Raw genomic sequence first — 24,076 nt, forward strand, 5'->3', positions numbered from 1 at the left:
ACATGAGGGCGCACTCATCACTTTTCTTCCTTTTGGAAAAGCACTAACGCATTGTGCTGTGGAAAAGCTGACTGGCTGCAGGAGTATTTGGTCGCTGAATATGCGTTCGGGCTAATACCACCCTGGCAGGGCGCAGCCATGCAGCACTAACAGGCAATGGCTAAGAGGCATCCTATTGTGGTGGCCTCACACGCTTTCTTCAAAAAAAGGTGTGACACACTGCCCGTGGTTGGTGCAGTAAAACCATGGAGTCTTCAAGTTTCACGGCTACATCCAGATGCGCATGCACACCACGGCAGGGAGAAAAGCACCAGCAAGCTTTGTAAGGTGGCCGCGCTCCCTTGAACCGCACCGTATGAAGAGATGTTTGGCCAGAGTTTCGGTGACCGCTGTTTCAAAACGAAATGCTCACACAGCCGCATTTGCAGGGAAAATTGATCTAATGGTTATCACACACAGGTCAGAAAATCAAATGTTCCCCACCCTCCCTCACACCCAAAACTAGCTTACGTCTGTGCTGCATGCAAATGTTGCAAAAGCAGCAAGCACATATCTGTGCTGGCAGAGCAAAGCTGAAGCTAAAGGGGAACATGAAGATGTAGAGAACTCCTCTGCCGCATCTCCCTCTGCTCCCGCAGCAAGTGCGCACAGTGATGCACAGGCAAAGTTCCACTTGTGTGCTCTTCATTATGGCTGGTCCACCGTACCATCCCCAGTACACATTGTTGGAAGGGTAAAAGGCCGCCGCGGTGCAGAGTGTTTTGAGAAGGCACCTGCCTGCCAAGGTCGCGGAGGGGACCATTGATCCCTGCATCGTTCTCCTGGAAGGAAACCATTGAAAGTGCACTGCTGTTTTGGGGGAAATTCCATCAAGAGCAGCAGTTCCTTAACCCGCCCCCACTTTTGGCGCACTGTGATGGAGAGGGACGTCGCGGGGAACCTCTACAAAGCATGGCCTTTACACCCAGCAGGTTAAACAGCCACGAAACTCACCACTCATCTGGGCGACATAGGGATCTGCGCGGCATCGTCCTCGGTGGAGAATTGCTGATTTCAGAGGTGGACACTGTTGGCGTAAAAAAGCGCCAAAAGTTCAGTAGCTTTCCGTGCAGAAACGTTGGGCAAAGAGGAAGCGAGGGGGCAATTGAGGATTCACCCACTGAAGTCACTGCAGCACTTTTAATGCCATTAACAACAGCTTTACGAAGCGGGAATGCAAGCATTGGCAACTCTTCTGAACACACATCTACGCGACATTACCGCGAAATGGGGCATGAGCGGGGACCACGTTTAAACAGACCCAGAAGTGAAATGCATTACTGCAGAGTCTGGAGTGCCCCATCATAATAGAGGCACAAAACAGAGCAAAGCGCTGCATCCGGGGGTATCAGGCAGAAGTATAGGAAAACTCACCCTGGGATGTAGGGGATGGGTGGAAAACCTGCAGGGGTCTCGTGTCTACCGCTGGTCTCAAGTCTCTGCTCCCCACGCTGGTGGGAATCCCTACGTGCCGCTAAGTCTTCAGAAGCCAGTCACCACGCACTCTGTCGCCCGGAGCTGATGTGGGGGGTTGATCGTCCTGTCCCCTCCAACATCTGCTCGAGCTCCTCATAGAAGGGCATGCGTCAGGGGAGGCCCCATTCCCTGAAGTGTTTGTTGTGCTGGTGTATCCGCTTAAAGTCCCTTTTCAAAGTTCCTTTGCCTTCGTCCTGCACTCCAACGGACGTCCTGTTGTGCCCCTTTGGCAAAACATTTCAACTGCCACCACCCTTTCAAATACCGTCCAAGTTGCGGTGAGGTGGACTTCAGCTTTAGCGCTTGAACTTCTCTTCTTTACCCCACACGGCAATGAGGTCCTTCATCTCCTCCGGCCGCCATGATACGCCCCTACCAGGACCCTTACCCGAAATGGCGGCGGATTGTTTGTGCGCGTTGAAGTTCCCTCCCATCCTGTTACCGAGAATGCTCGAAATGTTGCATCAGCGGGTAACGGGGAGCAGGAAAGAGCAAGCTGACGAGAGTCACCGTGCTGGGCCACGAATGGGCCCTCGGTGGGTCGAGCTGCAAGAGCTTGGCTACTCGACCTAACGGGACGAGGGGGGAAAGTCCGAAGTGAGATGCAAAGGAACAAAGGAATGTGCGTCGCGCCAGCAAGAACTCGCCGTCGCACTTCATTGGATAGATCAAATCTGCGTCACACGGTGGGCGTGAAACCCTCGCTGCCGCTTCTGATCCACTTTCGGCCTCCACTTTTGTTTCGCAACTAGCAAGCAAATTCTGGGGAAACCCGTCATGCGTTTTTCCAAGAGAAGTTGCACAAAGTATCGCAGCCGACAGGAAAAATGCGGAACAACGGCTGGAATGTGGAACAGAAAGGGGGTCGGGACACATTTCGGCTTAAGTGTGTGCAAACAAATGTGTGATACGGCGACGACCTCACATGCCAGATCTGCAACATACAGTGTGTGCGAAAACGCCCAAAGAAATTCTAGCTGATCCTACCTCTTGATATTCCACTGTTCTAGATAATTGTATTTTTTAAGATAGTCACTCCCTACCTAACCCACCATCTGCAATCTGAAGTGATACAGTCTGGTTCAAAGAAAAAGAAAGCCAAAAGGAGAGTAAAATAAAATTAGCAGATGTTTCAGTTTTCAAACACAGTTTTAAAACAATATAGTATTCATACAGTTTTGATTAACTTTTCTCTGCAATGTCTCACAGTCTTGCTATGATTCTACTTTTTGAGACCTGCAATGCAATCCCAAAAAGGCTTAAACTCTTCTGAATCCATACAAATCAATGAGTTTTGAATGGTGTGGTTCTATTTAGAATTGCATTATAAATCAGTCACTCACTGTTTATGCTTCTGCACTCTCTCAAAGTTATCTGCTAGTTAGGAAGATGAGAATATGAATCTCCTCTTTGGATTCTGGAATTGACTGTTTAATCATACATGTATGATTAAACGATGACACTCCCATAAATGAATGTTTCTTCACTGAGATTGAATTAACTACAATGATTTACACATGGTGTGATCTGCCAAATGATTTAATCTATTTAATCAATCTTTTCTTGCAGTATGGTTTCCTTTAAAATATTGCTTTTGAAGCAGAAAAGCATCTGTTCTTCTCAGACATTGGAGACAATTATATGTCCAGAGTTCTTCCTTTAGTGTAGTGTCTTCCTTTAGATGTGGCATATGACCACATTAACCAAAGGAAGTAAAATCTTTGCTGGTTTCAGATTCTTCCTACCACATCTTTAACATGGCTTTTTACAAACCTGTGCTGTTAAACTACTGAGATTTTAGACAATATCTAAAGATTGGCCAAGTGTTGTAAGTCCTAAATGCATGGTCTAGTTATGATACCAGATCTTTTTGATCTCTTTCTTTTTGTTCACTTTAGATGATCAGCCACATCCTGTGATTCTCTGGGATTCTTCCTTGTGTCAAACAGACAATGAGACACACTCTTCCTTGAAGCTAACCTGGGGGGCCTACAAACAGCAACTAAAGCAAAAGTGTTGGCAAAATCATAAAGTGTCCAAAGCAGAGTGGGGATGCACAGATATCCATCACCATGAATGGTCCAAGATGGCTCTCCTTGATTTTCTGTTACAGGTGGGAAAACAATGGTCAGGGACTGATTTCCAGTACATGAGATTTGTTTTAGCTAAGTTTTTTAAAAAAACCGAGTGAATTGTTGTCTGATAATGGCCCTTTCCCCACTTACTGTTTGCTGCGCGCTACTCTCCCCAAATAGCGCGTGGTCCAGCGGCGCTCCCCACGAGTCTGGGCGGCGACAACGCAGCTGCCCTGACTCTGCGCTCTCACGTCCCCTCAGCGTGAGCCATTTCTGGCGCTGAAGAAACAGCACCTTTGGGGAACACGACCCCGTGGCAGAAATCACTTGCGCTGAGAGTAGCGCGCCGCAAACGGTAAGTGGGGAAAGGCCCAATATATCCTCATTGCATGTGGTGAGAGTGGTGGAAGGGAATGTGACTGAGAATTTTATGCTCAGCAGAAGTGTTTAAACTCTGTATCTTTAATCTTTACATTTTAATTCAAGTAAACATTTTTAAAGGATTAATTCAAATATTCCATGTATCACCCAGTTTCACTGTCTAAAACATGAATCTTACATCCCAAAATCTGATTTAGATGCCCTGAATTTTGGATGCTGTGTCCTGAAGAAAAATTGGGGGAACCTTCATAATGTTCTGTTTCTTGTGTGAGCAAAACTTGTGTGTGAGAGTATAAGAGAGAGACACTAAGAGGGAAATCAGTTTGATTGCCACAACATTTTGTAATATGTTAGGGGAAGAATTCCACTGTGTTGAAAAATTCACAATAGAAATGAAATCAGGTTTGTCTCAAGAGTCTTTTTTAAGACGCTTTTTTAAGACTCTTGACATCATGAAAGTAAAAGGCCTAGATTGTTTACTCCACAGGGTTAAATGGGCTTCTCCGTTGGAAGCACAAAAAGGGTGTTTGTGTCTTACTCCATTCTCAGCAGTTGTTTTACAGCTGTTTTACAGCAGTTTACAACATTGGTTAAGCAAAGACAGACTGTTTCTTTCACTAGTTAGTTGGCTCTAAGACTCTGCAGGGTTAATTAGTGTATAAGCTCCAAATAAAGCTGGACATAGATGTGGAATTGTTTTTAAACTTTCTGAGCAGTCTAAGTTTTGCTTGAATATTGTAGCCAATATATAAATATTCTATATTTTTATTTTACTTTTTAAACATTAGTACTATGACTTCAGTACTGTTCAAAGCAGCTTCTACAGTTTATCACAGAAATTTTAATTGTTGTGGTGTTCTCACAAGTTCTGTCTTCACCATCAGTTTCTTTCTGCCCATTGAGGTATCAGTATAGGAGGCAGACGGATAAAGATTGGTTACAAGTAAAAAGAAACACATATAAACAAATTATTAATTTTCATATTTAGCAAAGTCTCATGGGTATGCTGTTAAATTTTTTTAAATTCATGTTTAGTTTTAGTTTTATACCATGCCCATCCCAGAAGGGCTCAGGGTGACAACAACATGTTAAACCTACATTACAGTTAAAAATCATAATTTTAAAAATGCTCACCATAACTTGAAAGATAGCCCAAAGGCAGGACCAAGCCTGCTGAAAAACAATCTTTATTAACTTACAGAGCCAGTGTGGCTCTGTGTAGCCTGGGTTTCTGAAGCACTTGCACTTGTGCTTGGCCTGGGAGGGGTGTGTGGCCTCATTGGGGTGGGGGGTACTGCAGACCGACTTGGGTGTCATTTTGACCTGGGCTCTGGTTTACCTTCCTACGCCTTTGAGTTTAGGAAGCCTCTGGAGCCATCTTAGCATTACGTCAATGGACATAGAGAGGTATCACTGTGCTTAGGATGGTGCTTACAGAATCTTGAAGCATAATGTCTTGACGTTTCCTTTCAGGGGAGAATTTGTATCTAAAGAGAAGGTCGAACACTGCCTTTAATGTAGTTGGTTGGCATTTGGTGTTGACTCCTCTCACTCATTTTGCAATAAGACTGGACAAATTCTGCTACACTCACATGAAGTCATCATGGTGGTATGGGTTCCAGCAGTTGGTGAACTGGGTGTTCTGGAAGGCTGTGGCTGCTGTCAATTCAAGCAGATGTAGGACAGGAAAAATTGTTAGCTCATGGTCTAAACTGTTAATCCTCATAGCTTTAGTAGGACCTACCAATTTTTTTTTTTAGGCTTTGAAAAGTCAAACACATGACAGTCACAACAGGATGAATAACTCATCTGTTATTTTAAAAACACACCACTGTTCTATTCTCAAATAGAGAAAACAGTTGACTGTGATCCAGAGAGAGCAGTAAATAAATAATGACAACAACAAGAACCTTCATTCCTTCCAAAGGCACATACAATTGAAGGAAGTTTCTGTCAGTTGACTATTCCCACTTTGGTACCTATTTCTAAAAGCCAAGTTGTCTTTTGTACACTTTTTAAAATTCTTATGCAGTTAACTCTTGTATATTTTTATTAGAATTATGGAAATGATTGTATTGACTATTTTTTTTGAAAAAGAAGAAGAAATAAGTGGGTCTTTCTGTTTACATTACATTTATAGACTATAGCTGCGACAATTATAGAACAGGCTTTCATGAGAATGGGCAGTCCCCTCTGGCTCAGTTCAGTGCAGCCAAATGTAGTCAACCCATTTCATTGTCTGCACATAATCCTCTTCAGAGAGGTGAAATACCAAGCCTCAACTCCTTTTATCTGTACGTAGGCATTGTTCAGCTAATGCTTCCCAGCCCCAAGAAAACCCCCTTCCGCCAACCTGTGAGAGCTAACAAGCAACTAAATGAGCGTGAGAAGATGAGACTGACTGGCTGTATAGAACCTGAATCAGCTACCATTATCAGTAGATGCCTCAGAGTGCTCATCATTATCCCTTACTTACATCACTGAGAGTTACAATAACAATGCAATTCAAAGGAGGGAGCCCGAAAGTGCTGTGAATGCAGCGTGACCTTGGCAATGGTGTAAACGCTGCTTGCACCAGGAGCAGCATGGGAGAACAACGCAAGGGCACTGGTGCAGCGACACACCTCTGCCTCAGGGGCTCCCACTGGCACCAAAGGAGACATTAATGCAGCAATCCTCTAGATGACAACACACTCCTCTTCTACCCCCACCGCCTCACCTCAGGTTTCTGAAATGAGTCACGTATTCCAGCTACTAGGACAAACGCACATGCAGCTGCCCAATTAACTCCAACATGACACATGCAAATGCACTTCATTCCCCTCTCACCTGGGAGGTGGACAAAACAGATATCCAGCTACCCAAAACACTTCACAGATATCCAGCTACCCAAAACACATCTTACCTTGACATGCCTTTGAAGATGCCAGCTATGGATGTGGGTGAAAACATAAGGAGCAAAAACACCATATCACAGCCACACAGCCTGGAAAGCCCACAGCAGCCAGTTAATTCCAGTCATGAAAGCCTTCAGTGATACAAAGAATCAGTTCCCCATTTTGGTTCAGCCTTGTACTTTATTAGATTGCTGCTATTACATAACATATTTTCAGAAAAAGAAAGAGATGGAAAGAATTAAATGAAGAATTAAGTGAACACATGAGAAGTACATGAGAAAGAGAAGAAACATGGCTGAAGAAGAAGAATAGGGAAAAGTGAGACATGAAATGGAACACTGTCAACATAATGGAACCTGGTTAAAGAATACAAATATGGAGAGGCAAATCTGAGTGGATTTATATTTTATGCAGAACAGTACTTTGGCCTGACCTGAGGTGTGGGGTCAGAGCAGGCTCTCCTGATATCGATCTCAGAATCTAATCAGGGTTGACCCTGGTTAGTATTTGGATGGGAGACTACCAGGTTCTTTATGCAGAGGAAGGCAATGGCAAATCACCTCTGTTAATCTCTGGCCTTGAAAACCCTACTGAGTTGCCATAAATCGACGTGACTTAATGGCACTTTACATACACAATATAGTAATTCAGATATGGCTGTGGAAAAACACCCAGGTAGGCCCATTAACTTGTGTTAAAATTCATGAAAATATAACCAACTTATACATAAATACTAATTTGCATACAGGCATTCATTTTTCACTGGAACTTGATCAAATTTTGATTCTCTTTGATCTGAGATTGCAAATGCCTTAGCGGACCAGGTGCTTGGGAGCAGCAGCAGCAGCAGCAGAAGGCCATTGCTTTCACATCCTGCATGTGAGCTCCCAAAGGCATCTGGTGGACCACTGCGAGTAGTAGAGTTCTGGACTAGATGCACTCTGGTCTGATCCAGCAGGCTCTTATGTTCTTAGCTGTTGTGTTAAACAGAGGTGAAGTGAAGCAAGGCCAGAAATACATTGGATTGACCATCATGAAATGATAGGCATATAAGCAGTGGTGGGATTCAAATAATTTAACAACCGGTTCCGGTGGTGGGATTCAAATAATTTAACAACTGGTTGTATACAAGCACCATTTTAACAACCGGTTCTGCTGAAGTGGTGCGAACCTGCTGAATCCCACCACTGCATATAAGACATATTTTGAGGGGGAAAGATCCATGATAAAATAAAACGGGAGTCCAGTGGCACCCGACAAACTAATAAAATTTATTGTAGCATAACTTTTGTGAGTCTGAGCTCACTTTGCCAGATTAGGCCAATGCAAAGGCTGCAAACAATAGAAGGGGGGAGAGCGGGAAGATGATATAGAGAGGCCAGTTTAAAACAAAGTCCAGTCAAAAGTATTATCAGTCCGCCCAGTGTGAGTGAGAGGACCAGTCAAAGCTATTGGTAGTTCGGCAAAATAGGATCAACATAGAATGTAATCTAGGAAAGTGTAGGATGAAATATGATAAGCAGATCCCTTTAAAACATTACAATGGTAAAGCCAAGCAAACAAATATGTAAGGAGTGGAATGTGGAAGATATTTGCACCTATAGAGAATGAAAAATCCAGCATTGTTAGGAAGAAGAGATAGTATTGATTTCTTGGATTCATCTTAACGCAGCAATTTTGTGATGGATTTTCTCTGATGTTTCAATATCACTGGGCTCTATTTTGGTAATCTACCATATATATTCAATTTAAACCCTGACCTTTCACTTTCAGATCTATCACCGCTTGGACAAAAACTGCTGTGGGTTCAAACCTCACAAAGAGGATTCCTGTGTACAGAAAGGACTGCATCTGAATTGTGATGACCAGGACAGCATTGCTTTAACTCACATTATTCAGAGAAAGGAAGATCCACAACATTTGGTCTTTATAGACAACAAAGGTTTCTTTGATAGAAGTGAAGACAATCTAGACTTCAAAATATTGTATGGCATAAAAGAGTAAGTTCTATGATATATCTGCAAATATATATAAGGTTCAGTATCGTTTCCCCTAGTTCTTCACTTTATATCTCCAATGTCTTTTGACTATGTATTTTAAGTAGTGAAACTTGCTGTCAAAATCATCAGCAGTGGCTTAAACCACAGACATTCAAAAACCTGGGAGGAAAAGCATAAGCCCAGACTCTTAATTTACCTGGTGGCAGTGGGCAATCTCCTGCCCCCTACTGTCAGTTTCCCATAACTCTAGGAATCACTGGAAACTTTATAAGCTTCTTTACTACTATTCTACATTGCTTTTGGGGTTTTCCTGGAAGTGATATAGCAATGCAACAGGGAGTACCAACAAAACAAAAAACCTCAGACCAGCCATCGGAAGTAGCGCGACTAGAAGGAGGCCATATGGTAGGAGGCCCGTTTACCGTAATCCCCCACCCTTGATAATTTAAGAAGTGGGGGGAAATGGTATTGATAGTGATATTTGTGAAATTTTCCCCCAATATCTGGTAAAGACCAAAGAGATTGAGGTGATTCCTAGGGTGCCACCTGGAAATGACATCACATTCTTTAAGGAACTGTAGGAATTTTCCCCACTCACTTTGGTAAAGACAGACAGATTATGGAAATTCCTAGTGGGCACACTTCACCTGAAATTCCAACCTCCCCCAGCACTGGCCAAAAATCTTCAGCCACTTGCCAGTGCCAGGTTGGAAACCCTACCTAGGCCTCCTTGGGCCCTCATGGTTTTTCTAGTTCTTTGCTTTGCTCTGCCATTGTAGCCCCCCTTTTCTGGTTTTGCTACGTAGCAACTTTGGGTTGATTTCAAACTTCCATGAACATAATACATTTATGGAAGCAATGTTTACCATTTTCCCCTTTCCCCGAAGCCCTTTTAGAAAGCTGCTGCTCAGGATTGAAGGAAAGGGGATCTCCAGAATAGCATATCAGAATAGTGTGGTGTAAGTAAGTGATGATGTTCACAGATGATGTTCCTTGTTGTGCCATTGCTTTGCCTAGATACCTTTGTGCTGGTCCCTTGAGAAGGGGAACCTTAGACCGCAGCTTCTCCAGACTAGATAAGGACTACAATTCCCATCAGCCCCTACCAGCATGGCCAATTGGCCATGCTGACAGAGGCTGATGGGAATTGTAGTTCCTGAACATCTGGAGAGCCGCAGGTTCCCTATCCCTGCACTAGCCTTTTCTGTCTCCCATGGCTTTCCTCCTTATCTGACATATTTTGGGAACTGACCTCCACTTGCCATTCCAGATTATGACCAAAATATTATTTGCTACAAATTATTTAGATGTGATAAAAGAAAGAGCTGCTGGATCGTATTTGCATCTATAATTATATGACACTGGAGCTAACATGCATATTTACTTTCAGGTTCCCTGAGTCCGCAGTCTCAGTGCTGAAAAGTCAACGTCTGCGAGAGAAGCTTCTTCAATCTTTGTTCCTTGATAGAATTTTTTGGGAAAGCCAAGGAGGTCGCCAAGGGATTGAAAAACTCATTGATGTGATAGAAAGAAGGGGCAAAATTCTTCTTACCTATATTAATGGACATGGGGCAAATGTTCTGCCAATGAATGAGTAGAATTCAGAGATAAAAAGATGACCCCCCCCTCCCCCGCAAGACTGATATCAAGCATGCTGGTAATTTTAATGTCCTTTACTTTCATTTTCAGAGTATTATGAACAAATAGTAAAACTTAACATTTTAAATTGGATATTCTATCAATGTAATCTGGAACACATTGATTCAATTGTTTTAACAAGTTAAATATGCAGGCAAAATTTTTGCAATTTATTTTAATGACTATAACTTTGAGGTGCTACTAGCTTTAAGAAAAGTCCAAAAGGTTGCAACCTATTTATTTTGGTGGTATTCTCCTATAATAAGTGGTTTTGTAGTATTGCAACCAATAATTGCTTTAAAAAATTGTACAGGGATTTTTCATTCATTCCATCCAACAAAAAAACCCTCACAGACCTCAAATGTTGTTGATATTTCTGTTATGTGTCTAAAACAATTTAGGCAAATAACCATATTCATTCTTCATGTGTGTTTCTTTCATTTCAGTTCAGGTTGCATATAAACATGCCATCCAAGGGACTGAGTGGGAGAATATTTGCTTTTGCTTCTTGTTTTTGTTAGTGTCCATGATATTATTTGTTTGGAGAAAATTCTATAGAAAACTAGAAGTTTCCATCATCAGCAGCCATTTTCTACTTTTCAGGCCATGTCCTACTTTATTCTTTTCCTCCAGCTACCCTTGTTTCTTGATTAGCCACCCTAGATTTCATGAATGTGGGATCATGGTTAACTACAGCTAGCTTTCCTCCAGAAAGATGGGATACTAAGCCTGGATTATGGTTTTGAATCCCAGTTTACGTGGGGAGTTTACATGGGCAGAAGGCATTAACTGGTTTACCCTGGTGCTTCCATATATATGTCATAGGTAGTTGAAGCCAAAAAATATTTAGGAACTTTCTATGCAAGAAGGGAGGGCAGAACAAGGTGTATGACCAACCAACAAGGTGTGTTGGTTATACTTGGATGCAGATTTCACAGTACATTGCCTGCTTTTTACCCTTTTCTAGTCTTCTTTCTCTTTTTCTTAAGTTTCCATCTTCCCAAAATATCTTTCTAAGCTCCCGTACATGATTTTTAAATTATTACCCCAACTAGGTTTACAATTTACCTTTCTCCACAGAAAATGGACTATAAACCACTTAAGTCCCTGAGCAACAGAACATTCCGATCCATTGCTTTATCTCAGCCAGTCTGTGTCAGAGGCTTGATTGCCAAGAGCACAATGTATGGATTGTCTTTAAAAAAACTATATGTAGATTGTTTTTTACATCAGTCCTATGACACTTGTGTGTTTAAACGCACCATTGTACTTTTTTCTACTGCCATTTAAGTAATGAAAGGTTTTTAGTGTAATGTACTGGTGACTGTAGCTGTACTGTAGTTTGCTGTGAGAATCCTGCAATATTAAATGAAACCATGGATCTGAAAATATTCCTTCCAGTAAATGTATTCAACAGTAAATGTCCTATCACCATTACACTGCCAGGGAAGGGAGGAGAGCAGTTCGCCCTGATTCCTCTTCGCACTGCAATGCCCTGACCTGCATGGCTTTTTATTTGTATTCCATGACTGCTTCCATGACTGCCTTTTCAGGAAGGAAGCTACCAAGGAAGGGAAAGACAGGAAATGATCTGCTTCTGCCCGTGGAAGAGCAGGAGGATAGAAACCTTGTATCTTATGATGTATTGTAGACTAAGGAATTAATTGTGGCATAATCTTTCATGAGTAAGAACACTTGCTCACAAAAGACTAATAAAATAAACCTAGGGTTGGATGAATACAGCCAGCTTTTTCACTGCATCTCATGCAGCTTGTCTCATTATTACAGCCCCTCTACCCATGGCTTTTATATATTTAGGTCCTGTGATTCTGAGCGTAGCCTTTTTTGGTGGTCAAAGAGAGTATCTTTTCCTGTCTCATCAGTGGAAAATCTTGTTGGATCAAACCCTTCAAAGGGATTTGGAGATCACTGTTGCCAGTAATTAGAACGTTGCCTTGAACTGTGTTCCAGTTTTCTGGTTTTCTTATTTGTGTGTGAAGTTCCGGAGTCACTGAGTGCTGAGGGCCATATACCATGTGCTAGGGGGTAACATCAGGGCAGGATTGATGTAGCTATTTTCTTCCATGCTCTGGTTCACTATCCCCTGTGCATCTAGATGTTCATCATGAATGCTTGTGATTTCAGCAGTTTCAATGATTCAGCAGTGATTTGTATATCCAAAAGGGAATTAACTGCAGGAATGTCAAGCACAAAAGAAGCGGTCTTCAACACATAGTGCAGTTTCTCAAAGTGGCTATTTTTCCTTTTTCCTGTTTGCCCTTGGAATGTATGAGACGGTACTGAACTTCTGTTTTATTAATAATTCACATCCTGGAAGGGTGAATCAAATAGGACTACTGAATAACTAAATAGAAAAGATGGCTTGTCTGTCTATGAAAAAGGAATTATTCTTTTCTTATAAGTAAATCCAGTTCTGTGTGCTTTGAGTGTCTTCCTCCTCTGCTGTGGCTTGTGCCAAAAATTCTCCAAGGCCATTTATATGCTGTTAATTATTTCTTCAGCCTTCAACTGCTGGGGCAAGGGTGACAGCAAAATTAATTTCCATGATTTTAAAGTCCCAGGTTTACAGCACCAGGGGACTCTCATTCCATTCTGGGAAACAGGACAAAATGTATTAGAAGCTATTTCTTATGGTTGTCTTCCAGGCAAACAAAGAGCTGTTTACCCTTGTCTCACTCACATCTTTTGTAAACATCTGTACTGGGCTATTTTCCATTTACGGGCTTATGGGACCAGAAATATTTTCACATTCCAGACTGGTCCAAAGGGAGTAGAAGAATCCAAGAGCTGTGTGTGGGAGAAATGACTCTGTTGGAATTCTTGGGTAAAATGCCAACCTTTTAACAACCCTGAATATTTTCATATCAGTAGAAAACATGATAACTGCTTGTTCTCACACGAAGCACAATACTTTTTCCCAGGTCTGTTCAGTAGGTCATTGCAGTAGGTCACAGTAACAAAACTGTCTAATTTCTTTGCGTTAAGGAGAAACGCCCTAATAGAGAGCCTATCAACTCACAAATGTGTGTGCCATCTTCCTCATGCATTTCAATAGAAAACAGTGGTGGCATCCTTTTGCACACAGTGGCCCCTCCTGCATAGCCAAGAGAAAACATCTTGAGGATGGGGACAAAAAGTGTGTTGGGGAAGAACTCTGCACAGCTTTTTCTCCAAGACGTCTTCAGGACATTTTATTTCTGCTCAACCTGGACTTTTAAGAAAACACTAAATTAATTATTATTTCCCCCCAAGATAGTGTCAAAACATTTTCTCTTGCCTGTGCAGAACAAGTGTTTTTTCCCTTGCCTGAGTTAAAACTCTCACTTCTGGTTTCTCTACAGCTTGCAACTGCCATTTCCCCCCTTCTTCAGGAGGTGCCATGCTGCCTCCATTTGCAGAATGTTCCCACAGAGTTTCCTTTGCTTGCAGTTCATCCACTTATCCTTTTGGTGCATAAAGTTCATTAACAAAGCCAGTTTTTCCTGGCAATCCCGCACACATGTCTTTTTTTCCTTTTCTATTTTAAAAGAGAAATATTCAAAGGCACGATGTCACAATATGAGATGTCACGATGAGATAAATGAGATATCTTCGAAGCTACAACGTCACAGTATGAGCATGACAGATTCTCATATCGTGATGACATAACTTCAAAGATCTCATTTAAAACAAAAAAAGGGAAAAAATGACACGTGCGGGGGATCACCAGGAAAAACTAACTTTATTAAGTTTGCACCTGTTTGCACCTGAACTTTATACACCATAAGGACACGCAGACAAGCTGCAAGCAGAAGAAACTCTGTGGGAACATCCTGCAAATGGCAGCAGCACAGCCCCGCCTGAAGAGGGCAGAAAATGACAGGTGCAAACTATGGAGAAACTGAAAGTGGGAGCTAGACAGGGAGAAGCAGGAAAAAGAACTGCTTTCTCTGACAACTCTTTATTTGCCCATGCTATGTGGACAAAAAAAAGCCAAAATGAGTCTTTTTAAAATGTCTGCAAATGGATGGGAAAGCCCATATGTTTTTTGAGGTACTTATGTGCATCCCTTCTGTCCACCAAAGGACCACCCAGTTGAGCTAATAGGCTCTGATCATCAATAAAGAATGCTCTCCTGTTCATGCCTTGGTAGAGTCATGAGCAGTCAGAGACCAGTGAAATTCAATCTGGCATTAATCAAGCCTGAAAATTCCAAGAAGCTTCCCTGTGGCCAACAGTACCTGCAGAATCTGTTTGGTGCATCTGTTGTGTAAAACCGAATACTACGTTAGTCCATAAATGCAACTAAATACAACTGAAACGACCACTCAAATATTAAAGTAAAATGTGTTCATGATATGAAACTCCAGTAATGAGAATAAGAGTGTAAGAAATTTTTAAAATGTAAAAAGTTAAAGTTTTAAAAAGTCTGTCTTGTGAATATTAGCAAGATCCTCTAGAATATTAATAAAAAGAAATTTGGATAGTATAATTGTGACAGTTTACCTTGCTGTTAAAATAGTTTGTTTTGCTGTTAAAAACCTACGTTCACAATTTATGGTTTAATTTTATATATTTTTGCAGCATTCATGTATTGTATGAACATTGTTTGTTACTGGCAAATACATTTCGGTTTTTATAAGGAACAGGCTTTTCAACTATTCTCTGTGTTGCTGTGTCCTGTAAACAAAACAGTAAAAGCAGTATCTTCCACATTTTGAGCTGAAGACTTTACAGTATAAAGCATGCTTTGAAGACATTGTTGACTCCATTGAAAAGTGCAGGGAATTTTGAAAACATCCATTGATTTTGAATTCTGTTCTCTTAAAAACACACAGATAATGAAACATGACAGATAATGAAACTTTGCTGGAACCATTGTTAGCTATTTACTTGTAAGATTTCAAGCTGTTGTCAAGTTGTTTGCCTTTAAAACATGCTCTGCATGTGTATTTGCAGAGGAATAGAAGCAAATTAGTTTCAGAGCAGGCAAAGGTTCTGTTTAACATGATTAATTTGCATACCCGATCAGAAGCCCTGATGGGAAGAAGCCCAACCTGACTCTGCCCATTTTCTAAAAGCACCTGGTGGCCACCAGGAAAGGTGTTGGCAGGTGCCATGGCACCCATGCGCACTACGTTGGAACCACTGATGTACAAGGTGATTTGTTTCTTAAAATTGCTGTCAAGTCATAGCTAACTTCTGGCAACGCAACAGGGGTTTCAAGGCAAGAGATGGTTTGGAGGTGCTTTACCATTGCCTGCCTCCATGTCATGGCCCTGGTATTTCATGGATATCTCCCATCCAAATAGTCGCCAGGGTTAGAGCTGACTGTGTGTGACTGGCCAAAGGTCACCCCAGCAGGCTTCAGTGGCATGAATGGGTGTCTGAACCTGGATTTCCAAGGATATTAACTACCACACCACACTGACTCCTCCCTCTACAAGATCTATTGTGAGTGAAATATTTAAAATGGTCTTTTTTTGGCCTTCCTCTAATTTTGGAATTCCTGTCCTGGGCCTAGGCTACAGGACATCCTAAGCAGACTTATACTTTTCTGAGCCCATTGACTTCAGAAAATTTGGGGGTATTGTTCTGCTTAGGATGATACTGTTACTCAAATTCACTTTGCTTCTTGCTCCATTGCTGCAGTTGCCATCCAGTACAATGCTTCACTTATCCCCAGTTTAGTGACCTTTGGTTTTGGAGCCTTCATGCATACAAGACATTGCTTCTGTCACTTAATTCTACTTTCATTTGTTATTTCCTTGGCAATGCAAATACATACATGATGGGGGTCTTGGGAAAGGAAAGGTAATCTATTGGTTCTGTATACACTATCACATTCTACCACTACTGAGTAAGTGTGGCTTTGCCGATGTTTCTTCATTTATGATGATGGGTTTATCAAATGTGCATTCAAAGAAATTTGGGAAAGATACATAGGGTGACACCAGTTTATCCTCACTACAACTCTATGCATGTACACATTTTATCTATTTAAACTATGTATGCTCCACCTTCACCTCAAGAAGGGACCCAAGAGGGCTTACAACAAATATGCACAAGATGGATCAAACGTTTAAAACATTATAAACAATCAACCCAGCGTCTAGACCTGTGGGCACTTTTGGAATTCTGGAATTGGGTAGTGGGAGCCACCAGACAATGGCTGCCCTGGGGACAATCACAAAGTGGCTACTATGGGAGTTGGGGGGGGGGTATCACAAAATGTAAGGAAGCTCTAAGCAAAGTGCTCCACTTATGGTATAGGCATATTTCTAAATGGATGCTGCCTTTGGACACAAAGTGATGGAATTTTTTTTGCTTTTTTTGAATCACATGCTGCTCCAGCCAGGTGGAGGAAGGCCAGAATTGGCTGTTTGCTTAGAAAGAGAGTTGCTTTGTCAATTAAGCAAATAGGTACCAGGACAGCCATTGGTGGGCACCATGGTGCTCCTAGGAGCCATGCTGGGGATCACTGACTTAGAAATTTAACTGCCTGCCAAAAAGTCAGCCCTCAATTATTACTCAGTACTCAGTCCCTCAGAGCCCTCTGGGGTGGCTGGTATACCAAATTTAATAAATAAATAAATAAAAAATGCCCATTACATTGTTCAAAAAATTCTTCTAGAACAATGCTGCCATATAACAGCATCTGAAGATCACCAATTAAAGTGCCCCCCTCACCTCTTCTGGAAAGCCATTCCAGAGGAACTGAGCTACAAACAAGAAGTTTTATAGGCAACACTGATCTCAGTGATGATACAGTGGTGAGTACTAGTTTGGGGTAGAGCTAATCAAACACCCAGACTCAATAAGAGAGACGGTCCTTCAACTCTGAGGAATCCAGGCCATTAAAAGTTTTCATGGTGAACAGAACCTTGAACAGAGTGTAGAAACAGGCAGTCAATTGAGCAGTCTCATCATAGGTGTTAGGTGTTCATAGCATTGTGTGCCACTCAAAAGACAGACTGCCACAGTTTGTATAAACTGAAGTTTGTAAAAAGTCTTCAAGGGGAATCCGTGATGTATATAAACAGTATCTGTGAGACTGAGTAACAATGTTTTGCTTAAAACCACCTGGTGAACTTCATGGCTGAATGAAATTTCAGTCCACTCCTACACATAACACAGGCTCAAACTTCACCATGGCTTTGTACATTCCACCACAGCTGGCCACTACCAAGGTAAATTAAGAGTGAGTTTTCCCAGTTGAAAAACAAGCATCTGCTACTTTTAAGCAGCTGTGAAAGGAGAGAGGCTAAGTCATTTAAAACTTCAGTCTCTGCAGTTTATTCTTTTTACAAGCTGGGACCATGACATAAAGACCAACAGTCTCAAACCAGTAATACCATTTCCCCTGTTCCCCAACAAAAATCAAACCTGTTCCGTTTTACAGAAGCAGATCCTGACAGGCTTGCAATAATTCCCTGTGTTTGGATCAAAATATTTATGAGAGCCAGTCATGTCTTAGAGGGATCCCCATAGGGCCTTCTTATACAACTTCTGTCATGGCTCACTGGACAGTCTCCGTAAAGTGATTGTCCAGCCATTATAGCTGTTTGTAGATATGCATTGCCAAGGACAAGCTTCTCCCCTTCCAAAATATCACCTTAATAAAGGGCAGGACAGTACTGCTAATATCAATAAGTGAAACAAAATAGCATTGAATCCTGCACAATTAAATTTTACCCCAAAGGCTGGGGATGGCACTGACACTTCATGGAATATTTCCTATTCTCCACAAAGCAGCAGTAAAAGATTTCTCAAAACTGTGGTACTTAGGCTTAACTGTATTGGTTGGATGATGCTACTGGACTGAGAATTCAAACAGGAACGAAAGCTGTAACAAAACAATACAGAATTGAAAAGACCAGTCTGTAAAATGTCATCATCAAAGCCAGCAGCTTACATCCCAGCAAAGGGTGTTTAAGGCATGTGAGAAGCAAAGGTGGTTTGCCAATGCCTAGTCTTTCTTGATGGTCTCCCATTCAAGTACTTACCATGCTTAGCTTCCAAGTTTTGACAAAATCGGGCTATAACTTGCCACTTTCCCTCCAAAACACACATATTTCAAACCGTTAAAATTATCATTATGCATAACTAAACACATCTGCTCTTGGATTAATTTCATGATACATAGCATGTCTGATGTGTGCACACATTATGTAGCCAAAAATGTATCAAAGAAGGATTTCCCTTTTGCTGAAAAACCTATATTAAAACCCAAATTGTAGATTTTCCTTAAACGACAAAAAAATCTTGTTTGCAAGCAGAAATCTTGTTTGTAAACTTAAGTTCCATTTCATGGAACAGCTGTCTGTATTTCAGGATGGAATAATAGGGCTTTGGGAGAAGGAAACATGACAAGCTGAAGGCAGCTGTTATTTTTATGCTGTGCCAACATTTTTCTGTGCTACATTTCTGACAAACAAATTTGCATTCATAAGGATGGATAGGATTATCATTCCTGAATATATTTGGTTCTATTATCATTTGAAAGAGTACAAATAACTTTTAAAAAATGGATTGTTATTTCAGATTGGCAAGGAACTTATGAGCAGTCAGATTTTTGTTAGCAAAGTAAGAATGTGGATAAAACTATTCACTGGATTGGAGAATGAGCTGGTGGAGGGGAAGCAGGTTTACTACTTTCAACACATTTGGCCACAGGCAGATGTCTGGAGTGGAGCTTGTCACCATGATTCCGTCATCCGATACCATATGTTAATTTTGTTTCTAATAACTAAAAGATATGTAGACTAAAGATCATATTCCCTGGGCTCAGAATATGAACTTTGTCAGTTCATTATAGCTTGCCTTCAACATGAAGGGAATCATTATATTTATATTTCAAATATAATCATTATATTTTCTGGCCTAGACTGTATATTTGAGCCAGAGGAGAACTCTCCTTCCTCATCCTCTCCAGTATCACATATCTAGCAGCTGCGGTAGCCATGACAGATGACTAACCTGTAGATGTATGCTGGTGGATGAATGAGTAGAACACCTTCCTCTCCCTGACTCCTCTCCTTCTTTCTTCCCTGGTAACTTGGATACTGTTTGATGGAGCCCAAGACACGAATCCTAAGCAAACCTAATGAGAGTCACAGTCAGATCTCTTAACTCAGGATTTGGTGTAGTTCCATAAAGACTGCAAGACAGAGCTGTTCCAATGCTCTATGGTTGAGGACAATTATGAGATTCTATCTGTTTGGCGCCCCCTCCCTCCCTCTTCCCTTTTCTCCCTTCCTGTATGAAAGAGTTTGGAGATAGTTCCTATTTTAATTATCCTCCCTTAGTAGGATTTACTGTTGTATTGTTGACTGAGAATTTTATTGGAGTTTATTGTATTTTCATGCAACATTGATATTGTACGGTGCCCTGAACCTTATAGGCACTTTATATAAATAATAATTAAAAAAAAAACAAGCCACTTTTCCAAATCCAAAGGATTATGGAGATAATGTACAATATAATGTCAGTTTGAATCTCAGTTTAAATGCTATGAATGTTATAAAGAAACCAGTGATAGACAGGAGTTTGTACAGCCCACAAATGTGAAACAGCTAATCACCTGGAGACAGAAATTGCTGACAGTTCCAGGTTGGTTTCTTGAAGACAGCAGATTCAACAGTTCTGCTTCTACCTCAGGAGCAGTGGCAGGGGAGAATGATTACTCAGGCCTATATCTAGCAGTTATCAGTCCAGTGAAAGTCTGTCTCTTGGGAGAAGATAGACTGATGAGATTAAAACCCTATGTGTGAGAGGGGCTGATGTGGTATTTAGACTGAGGAAGCCTGGGAGGACCTTTCTTTAGAAACAGGTAGCAATTACAGACTGAATAAATACCATTCAGAGGTATCTCTGTGACAATTTAATGTGCATTTCAGCTTTTACTGAAGCTGTAATTAGAGCATAAGCACATAAGTGCCTCAGCCAAGCTATTTCATGTTTGTATTTGGAAGCCTGTGCCTGATGAAGTGTTTAAACAGCTCTCCTAAGTTAAATAACCATTTTTAAAATGTTGTTCTATTTTACTGTTGCTCCAGAATCTCTGAGTCTTACCGCATTTTCACTTTGGGGAGGCGGGGGGAAGGTTTATCACAACAAGCCAATGTTTTCCCAAAATTATAGGAGACTGTCTTAAAGGGCTACCATAAAACCTTATATCAACTGATGCTGGCACAGATCCTGTGTATAGCGATAACATAGACTGAAATCAGGTTTTTTAGGATCAAAAGAAAGCACTCTGCTAATGAGCTATAGCCACTGTCAAACTTCAAGAAGTTGAGTCTAAGTTTGACTCCAGTTAGGCAATGAGTTTGACAGTTTTTCCTCTGGAATGACTATTGGGAAAATTTCCTGACCTTAATGGATACTTCTAGAAACTGTTTCCATGGAGACAGTTCCCAGTGGCTCCAGTGGTAGAGTTCAATAAAGTGTGGAAATTGGTCCCTTCCTTCTGCTGTTTACTCACCACCCACTGTGAATGATCAAGGCATCTCATTTGTTGAACCGTTACAAAAGACCTTCAAATTAATTCATGGAATAGTTCAGTGTTTCAAAAGAAATTTTCCTCACAAGACTTTTGGACTGTATTTGTCACCTCATTGTGTCATATTAGCATCATCTGAAGAATGATATTTACCCACCAGGAATCAATCTGGCCTTCCTTGGAGGCAGTCTAAGCATTACAAGCATGACTTATCAGTAATATTATTTGACTACTCATGGGAAATATGTCCAGATTTGAAAGCAATTCATAGCAAATGCTCACTGGAAAGCATTGTGATTTTTTAAAAAGATCCATATAAAGGGTAAGAACTATGTCTGACAGATGAGAAAGCTGGTTAACATTCAAAGCTTTTGGGAACTTTGAGTACAACAGAGAATCCTCCCAAGGTCTAAATAGTAGAAAAGTGCCATGACAATTCAGTTATATAAAAAGATGCTATTCTTCCAATTTCCTGTCTTTCTGCAAAAGGAAATGCAAACTCATAAAATGAAAAACACTCATGACCAAATTTAGAGCCACAATGGTAGCAAATTTAGTTATCCTGTGTTAAGCAAGTATTAATGAATATGCTATTACAAACTAAAACTTTATAACAACTTAAGGTGTTTCCCTTTCCCAAATTCTTCCACCTTTCCCACACAGTTACAGCATCCCTTCCTTCTCCCTTCCATCCCCTACTCTTGGCTCCTTTACCTCATAGTTTGGGTCAGGCAACCCAAAATTTCACCTGAATATCCTTTTTTCCTAGTGGTTTTTCACTCTTCTGTTTGTTCTCCCAGGTTTGTAGAAATACACCCCCTCTTTGTACCTAGTTTCATTATGCATATTTTTTATCCACATGTGGGACTAAGGTGGGAATTAGATGTATGATATTATGTAAATCCACAGGTACTTCTTCTTAATGAAAAATAGGATGATACTTCTCTTTTCTTATCCATGATTAGTAAAATAAAAAGACAAACTCCGAAACAGCAACAAAAGCAATAACAATTTAATTCAGTACCTGACTGGTATACCTAACTGGTATAATACAAAGTAATAAAAGTTTATTGTCTTGGCCATAGGCCTTCCCAATCTCTTCATACACAGTATCATAAAATGAAAACATACACAAAAGCATCCCAAAGGACTTAGCTAAAATGGACTAAATTAACTCTATATAAACATCCCTATCGAATAATACAAAATAGATCAAATAGGTGAAGAGACTGACACTGACTGCAACACTGGCTCAGGTGATTTTTATTGTAACAGGAGGGCATGGGGAATCACAGGAGAAGATATTTGTCATCCCCAGATGAGGAAGTCTCACCACTATATCAACAATTAATATTCAACTGCTCTTGAAGCAACTTGAGGGAAGGCATTGTTTTTTCCCCAATGGCACATTGCTTCTAATGGGTCAACACAGAAGAGGCAACACCAGCAGGGCTCTTTCTTCTGGGTTGCTGCTTCAGAAGGTAGCAAGGGAAGGATAGTATGCTGTAACCACCCCCCCCAAGAAACAAAACCCCCCAAAAACTTGTTGTGGCTCTCCTGGCTATTGGACATTGTTAGGTTTAATGTTTAATGAGAAGTTGAGCTTATAAAAGACAGAGGCCCTTTCTGCATGGGCCATAAACGGCGCCCTGGGGACGGCAAAAACGCTGTCCCCAGGGAGCCGTTCGCACAGGCGGCGCTGCGAAAACGCAGTAGCGCCAACCTGGCTCCCCTCCCCCTCCCCCTGGCCCTTGAAGCAACTTGAGGGGCGCAGGGCCGGGGGGCGTGTCTCCAGGCCTCGGCGATGTGCCGGAGGGCCAGGGACAAGCCGAGTCGGACGGGCGACGGCGCTCTGCGGTGCCATCGTCCCAGCCGGTTCTGGGACCATCCATGCGGAAGGGGCCTAAGGGATGAGAGAACTTGCTCATGTGAAGGACAAATAGAATCTTTAGTGCATTCCCTTTTTTATTTCCCCCAAAAGGCTTCCATAAGAAGTAAACATTGAAATAAAGTGTTGTCAAAATGTAAGGGGTTATCAGATGATCAAAAATTTTACTTTCTTTTAAAGAATGCAAACGAAGCTTTCTGTGAATTGCTAGCCAAATTTCTCTTTGATGTAATTTAATGCTTCAGTGTGAAATATGGGTATTTCATTAAGTATCAGTGAGAGTCTGATTGATTTCATATATAATTGTATATTTTAAGCTGTGATTTTGTAATTTTTATAAGCCAATAAAGACTTTGCCTACATGCTGTCAATAAAACACTATTCTGTTTCTGATTTTTTTTTTAAAAAAACAAAAACAAAACCCCAATAGTAGGGGAAGAAAAGGCTGCTGTGATAGTCAAGCCTTCCAGGAGTCCAGAAGCCCAGATAACTGCCCAAATGTTTCCAGATGAAGGAGTGGGCTTTCCTCTTCCTTCATACCAGAAAATAAGACATATAGAAGGAATGGAGCTTGGCATATAATAGATAGAGGAGAATGTTTGAAGTGTGAGGGAAATAGCTATTAGATGTGGCCAGAATATACATGATTCAAATATTATTTCCAAGTGTTATTTATGTTCCCCTCTTGATTATCTGTGTCCTAATGTTCTGACCAAGGAGACAAATTACTGTCTTTCTGATTCAATGCTCAACACAGCATACAAAAATGGAATAGCATGGCACTGATTTCCATCATCACTTCATATATAATTTCCATTTTGACCTCCATACTCTCCTCTTGTACTGGTTTTCAAATTAAGGTTACAGATAGAAATAGGAGCTTTCTTGAAAATAATTCTTTGATTCAAATACTTAAGCATGCTGGCAAGAAAGCATCCATCTTAAGAGAATCTTTGGGATTCAACTAGTTGTAAGTTTGGCCATGTGCAGATAATTGCTTGGTAACTGCTTATCTCTCAAGAGCCCCTTCCACACATGTAGAATAATGCACTTTCAATCCACTTTCAAAATTGTTTACACATTTTGTGTGTGCTATTCCACAAAGTAAAATCCAACTGCAAAGGATTGAAAGTAGATTGGAAGTGCATTATTCTGCATGTGAGGAAGGTCCCGACACT

General features: G+C 41.1%; 1 protein-coding gene across 3 annotated transcripts in view; it reads left to right on the forward strand.

Moving 5' to 3' along the window:
* The window catches only part of GASK1B (golgi associated kinase 1B), a 39,985-nt gene extending 17,455 nt beyond the window's left edge, over positions 1–22,530 (forward strand). For all 3 annotated transcript variants that reach the window (XM_048509640.1, XM_048509639.1, XM_048509641.1), the window contains exons 3-5: positions 3,414–3,628; positions 8,642–8,868; positions 10,259–22,530. In XM_048509640.1, coding sequence (XP_048365597.1) covers positions 3,414–3,628; positions 8,642–8,868; positions 10,259–10,466 — 650 coding nt within the window. In that variant the 3' untranslated portion in view covers positions 10,467–22,530. The remainder of the gene's footprint in view (positions 1–3,413; positions 3,629–8,641; positions 8,869–10,258) is intronic.
* The last annotated feature ends 1,546 nt before the right edge of the window (positions 22,531–24,076 follow it).

This window comes from Sphaerodactylus townsendi, linkage group LG10 (genome assembly GCF_021028975.2).
Source record: "Sphaerodactylus townsendi isolate TG3544 linkage group LG10, MPM_Stown_v2.3, whole genome shotgun sequence".
Classification (NCBI taxonomy): Eukaryota; Metazoa; Chordata; class Lepidosauria; order Squamata; family Sphaerodactylidae; genus Sphaerodactylus; species Sphaerodactylus townsendi.